The 12954-nt window shown below is 43.7% G+C and overlaps 1 protein-coding gene across 2 annotated transcripts in view; it reads right to left on the reverse strand.

Moving 5' to 3' along the window:
* Nucleotides 1-12954, reverse strand: part of LIPC (lipase C, hepatic type) — a 284375-nt gene that overhangs the window by 77634 nt on the left and 193787 nt on the right. For both annotated transcript variants that reach the window (XM_040413885.1, XM_040413884.1), the window contains exon 6: nt 12019-12136. In XM_040413885.1, coding sequence (XP_040269819.1) covers nt 12019-12136 — 118 coding nt within the window. The remainder of the gene's footprint in view (nt 1-12018; nt 12137-12954) is intronic.

Raw genomic sequence — 12954 nt, forward strand, 5'->3', positions numbered from 1 at the left:
GCTTCGTAGATCCGACCGGATTACAAGAGGACAACCACCAGTCCGTTACGGAGATTTCCTGCTCTAGCAGCCGAGAAGTTAATTTACGGCTATGTTAATTCAACATTGAGGACACCCTTAACTTATCTGGAGTTCCAGTGATCCAGAAATAGGACTAATCTACAGTTATCTTGTTCCTTTTTCCTTAAAGGACTTTTTAAGGGACTATTTGCCTGTTTGCAACGTTCAAGTCTGCACACGGAGATAGACTTTCACGTACTTGAGCCTCCGTGATATTCCATTTTGACATTTACTTAAGCCCAGAGAACGGACTCATACCCTGTGAGCCTCCTGAGATGTTTTATTTTTGTTTTTCTTCGTCATTATCGACAATTTTGGTTTCCGGTACATCAGCAGTATTCAGAGAGAAAAAAAAATGTGTTACCCCATTTGTCACATTTCGTTGTTGCCTGAGATATGCTTGCCTAACCCATTTTATTTATAGGTACAAGAAGTACAAGAATCGGAGTTATGGCATAATTTTCCTATGCATGCCTGCTTTTTCCCTTTTTATATCTTACAGGAAGATACAACATTGAGTCAAGAATGTGTCGAGGTCGACTTACATTTTACCATGGGGGTATGCAGTGTCCCACTATGTGTGTGTGGGCACTGCTTAAAAGCACTTTTTACCTTGTCAATTGCATTATGTTGTATTGTGGTACTTTGTATTAATGTATCTGCAAAATCCCTGTTACCAGGCAGATTAGGTGTAATTTATACATCCCACCACTAGATGGGGATAAAGCTTAGGTCTGATATATATATACCTAGTTCAGGCCTAGTTAGTCAGTTGAGGTCTCTCAGTGGAGACAGGACAGTTGAGGATAGGGACAGGTCAGTGGTTGTTGATTGTTTTATTCAGTCTGCTGAGAGTGAGAGAGTGCAGATCTAGCACTTCTGCTCTAATGAAAGTTTAGTCCAGAAAGGCACAAGGAAAAAGGAATTATCTATCCAAAGGATAAAAGCCACAAATCAGGCATCAAGGACCTTTTGGATATTCAGGTGAAGGATACCATAGCCTCCGGCAACCTCACCAAATTACACTTATATAGAAAATATCCGGCTAAGCTACAAGTCAAACCTGAAAAGCCTAGAAACAGTGGATTTGCAGACCTACTCTGTTAACATCAAAAGACTGCATTTTTGTACTGCTGCAACCAAAGTCATAAACAGTAAAAGTTGTGAGTTGCATCTTACCACTGTCTACCTCATTATTACTACTAATTGTTGTACCACCATTAACGGTACTGGTGTCACGACCAAAAACATCAAGGGACTCAGCCGCAACAAGCACCCTAAGCACCCCTAACATCAAGGGCACCTCAACCACCATCTTGGCTGATGCTTCCCTACCACAGAGCGTGCCCCGGAGGATTTCGTGCTGTCCACCTGCCAGCCCAAGGAGGCTTTCTGCTAACCGTGAGTAAAACTGATGAACTGTGTGTTATTATTTGGCCCCTCATCGGTCCACCGTGCACCTCACGTGTTGCCCCTGTGCTACTAGCTGGCTGCAATATCCTAGCAATATGCCCCCATTGTCTGTGATGGGATTTCCCCTTTAACCCCTTAGTGACCAGCATGTTTAGTGCTTTACTGACCAAGCGTTTTTTTTTCCTTTTTTTTATCATTGCCTTCCAAGAGCTATACATTTTTTATTTTTCAGTCTATATAGCTGTATGAGGACTTGTTTTTTGCAAGAAAAGTTGTAGTTTTTAATGGTGCCATTTTGGTGTACACATACCTTTCTGATTAACTTTTATTAACTCTTTCTGGGAGGAAGATGGGAAAAACAGCAATACCACCACTGCATTTTTACATTAGGGGCAATCTGACATGGAGAAATTCTTGAAGAAAAAAAGGCACCTCTCCAGCAAGCAAGAATAAGATGGCGCTGGGTGCCGTGAAAGCTGCAGCGGCGGGAGACAACTCTGATGGTGAAAGCTCCTGCACTATGTCGGATGGGTTAGGAGAAACTGAGGACTTGCCACTATCTCACGCCTTTTTCAAGAAAGTACTATAGGCCTTATCACCTTTACAGAGGGACATCGCAGACATCAAATACGAAATAAAACAGGTGGGCCAGAGAGTCGCTGCATTAGAAGACACACAACAACAAGCCGTCCAGCACAGTGAGTACATGCAGGGGACCCTGCACTCCCATCGAGCACATCTGAATATGGCCTTCTTACAATTAGAAGATCAGGAAAACAGGAGCAGGCGAAAAAATGTGCGCCTCAGGGGTATACCAGAGGATATTACAGCTGACATGCTTTCCCAATCAGTAACAGATATCTTCGCCATGTTAGTGGGCCCAGAAAGGGCATCTGCCTTAGTGGTTGAGAGGGCGCATAGAGCCCTGAGATCGGTCCTCCCGCCAGGTAACCCACCAAGGGATGTCATTTGTGTCCTCTTAAGCTACTTGGACACAACCGCGCTGCTGCAAGCAGCTAGGTCCACTAAGGACTTAACATACAAAGATGCTAAGCTCCAAGTATTCCAAGATCTAGCTCCAAGTACCTTAGCTAAGCGTAGGATGCTAAAACCACTTACTGACGCACTTAGAGCTCACAAGCTTCCAGTCCACTGGCTCTTTCCCTTCGGCTTGGCCACAATTAAAGATGGCCACCAGATCACGATCAGAACACCAGCAGATCTTCCGGAGGTATTGGAAAAGCTGGGTATAGAGCCTATCAAGATTGCACACCTGCTACCAGTAGCCGAAGATGGTCCACTACCAAGCTTACCGAATAAAATGGACTGGCAACTGGTCTGTAAGAACAAATCCCCAAGAGGGAAGAAAGCTGCTCAGGACAAAGAGGACACTTGAAGAAAGGCACCTTCTGTTAGGCTAACCACTCTGACCAGGAGATTGTGTCAGCCCAGATTCAAATAGGTCACAATGGTCCTTACCCCAAGATATTTCTAACTTTATCTGTGCATCATCTTTATAGTATGTCTGTTCCCTCTTGTACCGTAACCTCCTGTTTCACCACACTTCAAGGGAGGTGGGAAGGCGGAGGGTCAGAGCGACTGACTCTTCCATGTACCTTTCCTCTCTTATGGAGTCATTGAGTTTTCCTGAACACTCCCTTTCTTCTCTACTCATGTTCAGAGTTCTAAGTTTGCTCGCTACAATTCATATTTTATATATTATATATTTTATATATTACATATTATATACTGTATACCTGGTATGTGTGAAGGTAACACATACACAGGCTTAATATGCTGGAAGCAGATATAGCGTTATTTGTTGATAATGGATGTTCTCACCCCCTCGGGTTGGTGGCCATCTCCGTGGTTCTTTCTCTCTCTCTGGGGCCTCCGCATGTTTTTATGCTGGCTGGGGGAGGGAAGAGAGACCCCGGGAGACTCCTTCAAAAGTTTCCCTATGGCTGGCCTTCGGATCTTATCTCATAATGTCAATGGTCTCAACATACCGCAGAAAAGCATGCTTTACAAATCACAAGCAGACATAGTACTCATACAGGAGACACACTTTCGCCATAATCACATCCCAAAACTCCCTGACTCCCCATTTTTACAGTGGCACCATTCAACCCATTCCTCTACATCAAGGGGAGTCTACAGTCGTGGCCAAAAGTTTTGAGAATGACACAAATATTAGTTTTCACAAAGTTTGCTGCTAAACTGCTTTTAGATCTTTGTTTCAGTTGTTTCTGTGATGTAGTGAAATATAATTACACGCACTTCATACGTTTCAAAGGCTTTTATCGACAATTACATGACATTTATGCAAAGAGTCAGTATTTGCAGTGTTGGCCCTTCTTTTTCAGGACCTCTGCAATTCGACTGGGCATGCTCCTCAATCAACTTCTGGGCCAATTCCTGACTGATAGCAACCCATTCTTTCATAATCACTTCTTGGAGTTTGTCAGAATTAGTGGGTTTTTGTTTGTCCCCCCGCCTCTCGAGGATTGACCACAAGTTCTCAATGGGATTAAGATCTGCGGAGTTTCCAGGCCATGGACCCAAAATGTCAACGTTTGGTCCCCGAGCCACTTAGTTATCACTTTTGCCTTATGGCACGGTGCTCCATCATGCTGGAAAATGCATTGTTCTTCACCAAACTGTTGTTGGATTGTTGGAAGAAGTTGCTGTTGGAGGGTGTTTTGGTACCATTCTTTATTCATGGCTGTGTTTTTGGGCAAAATTGTGAGTGAGCCCACTTCCTTGGATGAGAAGCAACCCACACATGAATGGTCTCAGGATGCTTTACTGTTGGCATGACACAGGACTGATGGTAGCGCTCACCTTTTCTTCTCCGGAAAAGGCTTTTTCCCAGATGCCCCAAACAATCGGAAAAAGGCTTCATCGGAGAATATGACTTTGCCCCAGTCCTCAGCAGTCCATTCACCATACTTTCTGCAGAAGATCAATCTGTCCCTGATGTTTTTTTTGGAGAGAAGTGGCTTCTTTGCTGCCCTTCTTGACACCAGGCCATCTTCCAAAAGTCTTCGCCTCACTGTGCGTGCAGATGCGCTCACAACCTGCCTCCTGCCATTCCTGAGCAAGCTCTGCACTGGTGGCACTCCGATCCGCAGCTGAATCCTCTTTAGGAGGCGATCCTGGCGCTTGCTGGACTTTCTTGGATGCCCTGAAGCCTTCTTAACAAGAATTGAACCTCTATCCTTGAAGTTCTTGATGATCCTATAAATTGTTGATTGAGGTGCAATCTTAGTAGCCACAATATCCTTGCCTGTGAAGCCATTTTTATGCAACGCAATGATGGCTGCACGCGTTTCTTTGCAGGTCACCATGGTTAACAATGGAAGAACAATGATTTCAAGCATCACCCTCCTTTTAACATGTCAAGTCTGCCATTTTAACCCATCAGCCTGGCATAATGATCTCCAACCTTGTGCTCGTCAACATTCTCACCTGAGTTAGAAGACGATTACTGAAATGATCTCAGCAGGTCCTTTAATGACAGCAATGAAATGCAGTGGAAAGGTTTTTTTGGGATTAAGTTAATTTTCATGGCAAAGAAGGACTATGCAATTCATCTGATCACTCTTCATAACATTCTGGAGTATATGCAAATTGCTATTATAAAAAATATAAGCAGCAACTTTTCCAATTTCCAATATTTATGTAATTCTCAAAACTTTTGGCCATGACTGTACATAGCTGAAATCATATATAGACCCAGAGGGCAGGCTCCTCATTATACAAGGCCTGCTGTATGATACCAAATTAACCAGAACTAATCTGTATGCGCCCAATTAGAAACAGATACCCTGGATTATTGCATCACTGAAGATTTTGAAGAATTATGCAGGAGTAGTAGTTCTAGGAGGGGATTTAAATATAGCCCAAGAGCACTCTATGGATATTTCCCCTCCCCGTTCCTCATACTCCCTTAAACAATGGAGGAAATTGAAAATAGCGCTGGCGGAGGCCCACTTAGTGGACATGAGGCGGCTTACACATCCCACAGACAGAGATTTTTCATATTTCTCTCAGGTCCACTCTTCCTATCACCGCATTGACTATCTGTTCCTCTCAGATTCTCATACACAAGCAGTACGTAAAGTGGATATTTGACACCATAGGAGATTCAGGACCATGCTCCTATTAAAATTTCATTAGCTTTAAAATGCATCCCACAAAGAGCATGGTCTTGGAGATTGAATGACACACTATTAGAATCAGCAATACATACAGAACAACTAGGGAAGAGGCTAGAGGAGTTCTTCAAGCTGAATTCGAATACGCAAGGAGCATGGCCCATAAGGCTGTCATCTTAGGAGATTTTATAGCTCTAGGCACGTTTGTGAAAACAGAGAATGAAAACTCTAAACTCCCTGACAGCTCAAATACAGACTCTAGAAAAGTACACAAAACAACAAAATCAGACAGGCATATGAAAGATCTGACCATACTTAGACAAAAAAGTAAAAGACCTTCTTAATCATTAGGGTGCGAAATCCCTCAAATGCTAATACAAATATTACTCGCACGCGGACAAAGGAAACAAGATAATGTCGCAACTCTCCTCAAGAAGAGACGAGAGAAAACATTTGTCTCTGCAATTCGCACTACAGGGACTCATAAAGATACCACCACCCTCAAATGGACAAAGCTTTTCAAGAGTACTCCGCTAAATAAAACAACATAGCTAATAGCTCACATACCTCAAATGACATGCCGAAATGCACCTATCATTAATCTCCGTCTTTCTAAATCTGTTACAGCCCTCGGTTGTCTAGTGAGGAGAGAAACTCCCTCCTCCTTCCTTTCACTACTACAGAACTAGAGAAAGTGCTGAACTCTCCATACCTTCGGGCAAAAGCCCCAGTCCGGATGGCTGAGCAATCCTATACCCCGCTTTCTTGAAGTATATAATTCCCTTCTTGGCTCATCCTTACCTGCGCAGGCTCTGAAAGCCCATATTACGATATTAATTAAAGAGGGTAAAGACCCAGAAGATTGTGGCAACTATAGGCCAATCTCTCTTTTAAAATGTGATCCTGAATGGTGGTCCAAACTTCTGGTGAATAGATTGCCCCATTTCTGACATCTCTGATTCATCCTGAGCAGGTGGGGTTTGTGCAGGGAAGAGAGGGAAAACATAATGGTTTGGAGGGTGACACATGCAATATGGGCAGCTAAACCCAAAAAGTGCCTCTTCTGCTGTTGCGTACAGACGCAGAGAAGGCATATGGTAGGGTGGAAATGGGATTTCATGAGAGATACATTGAAAAAATGTAACCTTCCCTCACAGTTTATAAAGCTATATTCTTCTCTATGCTCAACCTTCTGCTCAGGTGCTGATAAATGGCACACATCTCAGATCCTTTCTCAATCACGAACGGAACACGCCAGGGCTGCCCCCTATCCCCAACACTGTATATTTAAGTATGGAACTCTGTTACTAAGAGAAGGAAACCGATCAGATCAGAGGCCTTACCTTGGGACAGTAGACACACAAAACCGCAGCTTTTGCTTGATGATCTGTCACTATTTGTCTCCAACCCAGAGGAATCACTGCCTGTAATAATGCAGATCTTTGACTTGTATAGAAAAGTATCTAATTTCCAGATAACCTACTCTAAGTCAGAAGCCTTAAATATATCAGTCCATTCTAAATTCCTACCCGACATGAAAGCCTCAACCCCGTTTCAATGGCTTAAATCAACTATTAAAGGGGTATTCTCATCTTGCTACTTCATTCTCACCTGCTGCCAGCTAGCTGTTCACTTCCTGGTTTTCTGCAGCTAAGGCTGGGCGGGCTTAGGCAGCTAGAGTGAAGGATGGCCACACCTACTTATGACATCACACTGAGAACTCAGTCCTTGCGTGCTAGTTCATGTGGATAGTATGACTCATCAGTCTGGCAGCCTGCAGTGTCTGTGAGTCCCCTCCCCCCTGCTGTGGAATCCTGACTCAGAGAGCTGTAATAAGTGAGCTCAGTGTACAGTAACACGTGGCTGTTCTGCACAGTTTTAGGGTCCATTCACACGTCCGTGGTGTGTTGCGAATCTGCAACACACCCGGCCGGCACCCCCTATAGAAATGCCTATTCTTGTCCACAGCTGCGGACAAGAATAGGGCATGTTCTATCTTTTGCGGTGCTGCGGACTGGAAGATCGGGGCCGCTCTCCGCAAATGCGGATGTGGATAGCACACTGTGTGCTGTCCGCATCCATTCAGTTCCCCATAGAGAATGAATGGGTCCGCACCCGTTCCCGAAAATTGCAGAGACAGGATGCGGGACCCATTTGCGGACGTGTGAATGGACCCTTACACACAAAATCTCTGTCTGATCTCTTACAAAACCCATTTTGTTATCTAAAAATATAATTCCATATTATACATTAGCTCAAATCTTGTCAGCTAGTAAACGTATAATCTGTGCTTGTGTCTCCCATAAAACATGACCATCCCCACCACTAGCACTATTGCAGGAGTTTTTTCATTACAGCTTCTCAGTTGTGTATAAACCTTACACTATAGTATCTGTAAAGATGCATATACAGCTCAGCGTCATGTGTCCTGTTTTTCTCTTCACCAGCACTGTGGCTGAACAGTCTCATATACAGCTCTGCTACATCTGTTTCTCTCTTCCATCATCATTGATGCTGAACCCACCACATATACAGCTCTGCTACATCTGTTTATTCCCTTCCCATTAGTACTGTGGCTGAACAGCAGCTTATTCAGCTCTGCTAAATCTAATTCTCTCTTCCACCAGCATTGATTCTAAACCGCTCAAATATACTGCTCTGCTACATCTGTCTATTCCCTTCCCGATTAGAACTGTGTCTGAACAGCAGCGTATTCAGCTCTGCTACATCAGTTTCACTCTTCCACCAGACATTGATTCTGACCCGCCACATATACAGCTCTGCTACATCTGTCTATTCTCTTCCCGATTAGAACTGTGTCCTGAACAGCAGCCGTATTAAACGCTGCTACATCAGTTTCTCTCTTCCACAGCATTGATGCTGACCCGCCAATATACAGCTCTGCTACATCTGTCTATTCCTTCCCACTAGACTATGGCTAAACAGCAGCATATTCAGCTCTGCTACATCCATCAGCCACCCCATAGTGCCTCACAACAGCCCCATAGTGCCTCAAACCATCCACCATAGTGCCAAAATCCAGCCCCTTAGTGCCTTCAATCCAGCCCATAGTGCCTCAATCCAGCCCCATAGTGCTGAATCCAGCCCCCATAGTGCCTCAATACAGCCCCATAGTGCCTTAATCCAGCCCCCATAGTGCCTCCAGATACTTACCTGCGGCTGTGGCTGCCCGATGCTCCTTCATCTGGGATCTCACTGGTCTGTGCGGCGCATTGCTTATTGCTTTTAGCAATGCCCGCACAGACCTGTGATAGAGTTACAAAAAGGAGACGCGGGCTGGCCCACAGCGCAGGTAAGTATATTGCTGGTAGAGTAAATGGACCCATGGCAAGCCAGGACTTCAGTAGCATCCTGGCTGCATGGTAACCGATCGGAGCCCCAGCATAGCTCTGCTGGGACTCCGATCGAACTCGCCGCTGCCAGGCATCGGATTTTTTTGGGGTGGGGGGCTGTGCGATCCCTACGCCACTGACACTTAGCCTGAAGGCAGGAGCCTGATCAGGCTTAGATATACCATGGCAAGCCGGATGCCTGTGAAGGCGTCTGGTTGCCATGGTAACCATCGGGGGCTGACAGCAGTGCAGTGCCCAATGGTGGGTTCCGCTCGGCCATCCTGAAATCGAAAGAAGGGGGGGGGACAGTTATACACATCAGCACAGCCCCGATCTCCTCACCATTCACTGAGGAGATCCGGGCTGCGCTGCTGAACTCTCAAAGACCGGACAGCTCCCCTCCTCCTCTGCTGATCTATAATTATTTGTGCCGCGTTTAGAATGGAGCCGCGCATGCGCGTCTCTGTTTCAGACGCGGCACAAAGGAATATAGATCTGCGCATGCGCGGCCGCCCGGAGCCGTGCTCGTTCTCGCTGGATGCCGGAGTTCTTTTGCGCAAGCGCGGCCCATGGATGCGGCCGGCGAGCGGTGGCCGTATCCATGGGCAGGGCGCAATCAACAATGAATTTTAATAAGATGAATTAAAGAAAAAATTTTTTTTTTTTATGAAATTTTTTAAAAAAGGCTCACTGGGGGGTATATAATTTATTTAAATTGGATCAATAAGATGAGAAATACCCCTTTAAGTATTTAGGGGATTACATTGTCTGCCAGACCCTTTACCTTTCTTTTTCAGCTCATTTTATGCTTTCACACAAAATTATGTTATATTTGAGCTCCCGGCAGATTCCCCTATATGTCTTGGTATTGGAAGGATGAACCTTTTTCTACTTTTGTGCTTCCCAAGATACTATATATCTTACAGACCCTTCAGATATAAATTTCCGAACAGTTTTTTTGGGGGACTTCAAATCTTTGTTTACTTTCCTTTATGGAAGAGTAAAAAGACTGAGTTGGGTTGGCATATTCTTATCTAACACAAAAGGAAAATATGGGGGTATTTTTCTCTACCAGATCTCATCTTGTATTACAAAATCTTACAACTGGCTAGAGGGGTCTGGTTAGCGAATGATGGAGTGACCGCGCCTTATCTAGATATTGAGAGGCACCTAATGGGTTCATACTTGCATAGTTGTTTATGGCTAAATATATTACCTGACAAAGCTAGCGAGGTTTTTGGAGAAATGACTAGAGAGATGATAAAGATCTGTAGTACTACCCCACTTCTGCCTCAGTCCAAGCGGGGTCTGTCTAAATTGGCTCCATTTACAGTATTACCCAGTTTCCTGAATCCAAAATAGAACCCTAGAGACAGCTGGTGGCTGAAGTTGAAGGTTGTTAAATTATCATCTTTATTGGATAATGAACAAGCCCAACCGATTTCTGAGATATGCAACATAACTAATCCAGGAACCTCACTTCATATACATCAATTGGATTTCACTCATACCTTTAGAAAGGTGAGGTCAATGGTCTCTTTACCCCTACCTGATCCATCTTGGTTAGAAAATTTCACAATACTCCCCACACCTCCAAAGAGATTGATTTCCCTAATTTATAAAAACCTTTTAGAAAAGAGAGCACTGTCCAAATCTTATTATATCACACAGTGGGAAAAGGAACTAGATAGGTCCTTCTCGAAAGAAGACATTGAATATATTATGGCACATGCTAGTGGCTTTTCTAGGTGTGTCCGCCTTCAGGAAAACTCTTTCAAAGTTATAACGAGGTGGTATAAAACACCAGACTTCCTTTTTATGATAGGGTTTGCAACTAATGACAAATGTTGGAGGTGTGGGAGGGAAAAGGGTACGATGCTCCACATATGGTGGACTTGTTCATTGATTGAGCGATTCTGGAAAGAAGTGGAAAAATACATAAATAATGTTATTTAAATATGGTGCTGACACCGGAGTTGGTTCTTCTATGGCTGCCGCAATTTACATTTAAACCATCCAAAGACAACCTCCCTACACATATGCTAGCTGCTGCTAAAGTTCTCATTGCTTCAAACTGGAGGGACCCCATCCCTCCATCCTTAGGGGGCTGGAAGAATAAGATACAACAAATTAATAGATTGGAGGAATTAGCAGGCTGGGAAAATAATAATAGGCAACTATATCTAAACACTTGGCGGCCTTGGAGGAATGAACTTCAACAAATGGGTGAAGGGAGATTGTAATAAATGTAACAAGTAGATGTAAAGTTTAGGAATTCACTAATGTAGTAGGATAAAAAAAAAGTCACAAAACGTTGCAACTCCTTGCCAGGCACCCCCCCCCCCCCCCCCAGGTGTATGTTTACTGAAATAGGTGTAAACCACATCTTACTTGCACTAAATGTATTATTACTGTATGCCGATTTTATACATTTTCCAAAAGTGCATACAGCAACTCCATAGTACACCTACAATGATAAATTGTCTTTAAAAGCCCTAGAAATCCTTTCTTGTGTTCCCCATTCAAGTTGTGTGGTGGCTCACCGTCAGATTTCTGACAGAAATGAAAAGCAGGAAATACAACAATAAAACAAAGCAATGACAAAACCGTTCTATGTCCTGGTCTATATGCACAGAAATACAGACTCGGAAAATAACTGCACACTGTAGACTGTAGAATTGTAGCGGTACATAAAACTAGTATTCATGAATAGCAGTCACAACAGCTGCATAATTAAACATGCAGATAATAACCATAAAATGCAATTATGGAAAAATGAAAGTTTATCGTAAACAATTGGAGTTCTACCCTGTAGTATAAACAAATATCATTTTTTTCATGTTTTTCTTTCTTTTCCATTGGGTGGAATGATTGCACTCTAGCATTGACAATCAGTAATATCGGTGACTGAATGTGAATCCTGGAAACAAGCCGTTTATCGCACACTGCAATATGGGATTGGAAATGGAATTTATCAATATGTTATTGCAATGAGTTGTGTTGCAGGATTGTACTAAATAATTAGAAATTACCTGTAATTCTTCCAAGCTTGTCTGATCCGTTTATATAACTGCCAGCAAATCCTGATACATGAGCTCCAAGGCTGTACCCAATCAAATGAACATTACTTCTAGGAAATTGGGTGGATGACTGGAAAACATCATGAATTAGAGATTAAGACAACTGCAAGATGAAGACAGGACAATGTGTGCTATGGAGAAGGCAGTACAATTACAAGCAGAGAAATGAATGGCTGCCCCAGTTATACAGAAAGGCTAGGTAGGTTCACAAGTTTTATTGAAATTTGGGCAGATATGAAATCTCATGAACATGATTTTCAGATTTCCCAATAGTGATTCCATTTTTACTTTAGCTATCCGGCTTGGAGCCAACAATGCCCGGAGACCTCCCTTGTCTCCCTGAACATGAAACCCCCCACTCACCTATCCTGCCACTACTCTGTTTCTGGTTGCTTCTGATTCCTTCAGTGGTCACAGAGGATTGAATGCTACATCACAGTGGCGATGTACCGTTCAAATAGCTGTGACTGCTGTGGCCTGTGATTGGCTTCAGCGGTCATGGGACTAAGCTGCTTCCTGGTCCTGCGGGAACTTTAAGAGGCTGGCAATGGAGCAGCAGTGGTGCCGTGGACAGGTGGTTGTTTTTTTTTATGTTCATGGGTACAAGGGAGGACCGCAGAGTTGACAGCTCCAAGGCCAAACAAGTCCTTTAAGGTGCTCATACATAATCAGTAGGTGTCAGCTGAACATTCCTTCTCTCTTGACTCCCCCATACACATATACACTTAGCAAAGCGAGAAAGTGTTTTGAATAGAGGGAGCAGAAAACTGCTGTCAGACACCACTAAACAAAAGGGTCAAGTGTTGAAATTCAATGTACCATTTTCTCTCCCAATATCATCTGTCGGGGGAGATTCAGGAGCTCTCCATACACATCAGACTGTCAGTC

The sequence above is a fragment of the Bufo bufo genome, chromosome 1, assembly GCF_905171765.1.
Source record: "Bufo bufo chromosome 1, aBufBuf1.1, whole genome shotgun sequence".
NCBI classification, from domain to species: domain Eukaryota; kingdom Metazoa; phylum Chordata; class Amphibia; order Anura; family Bufonidae; genus Bufo; species Bufo bufo.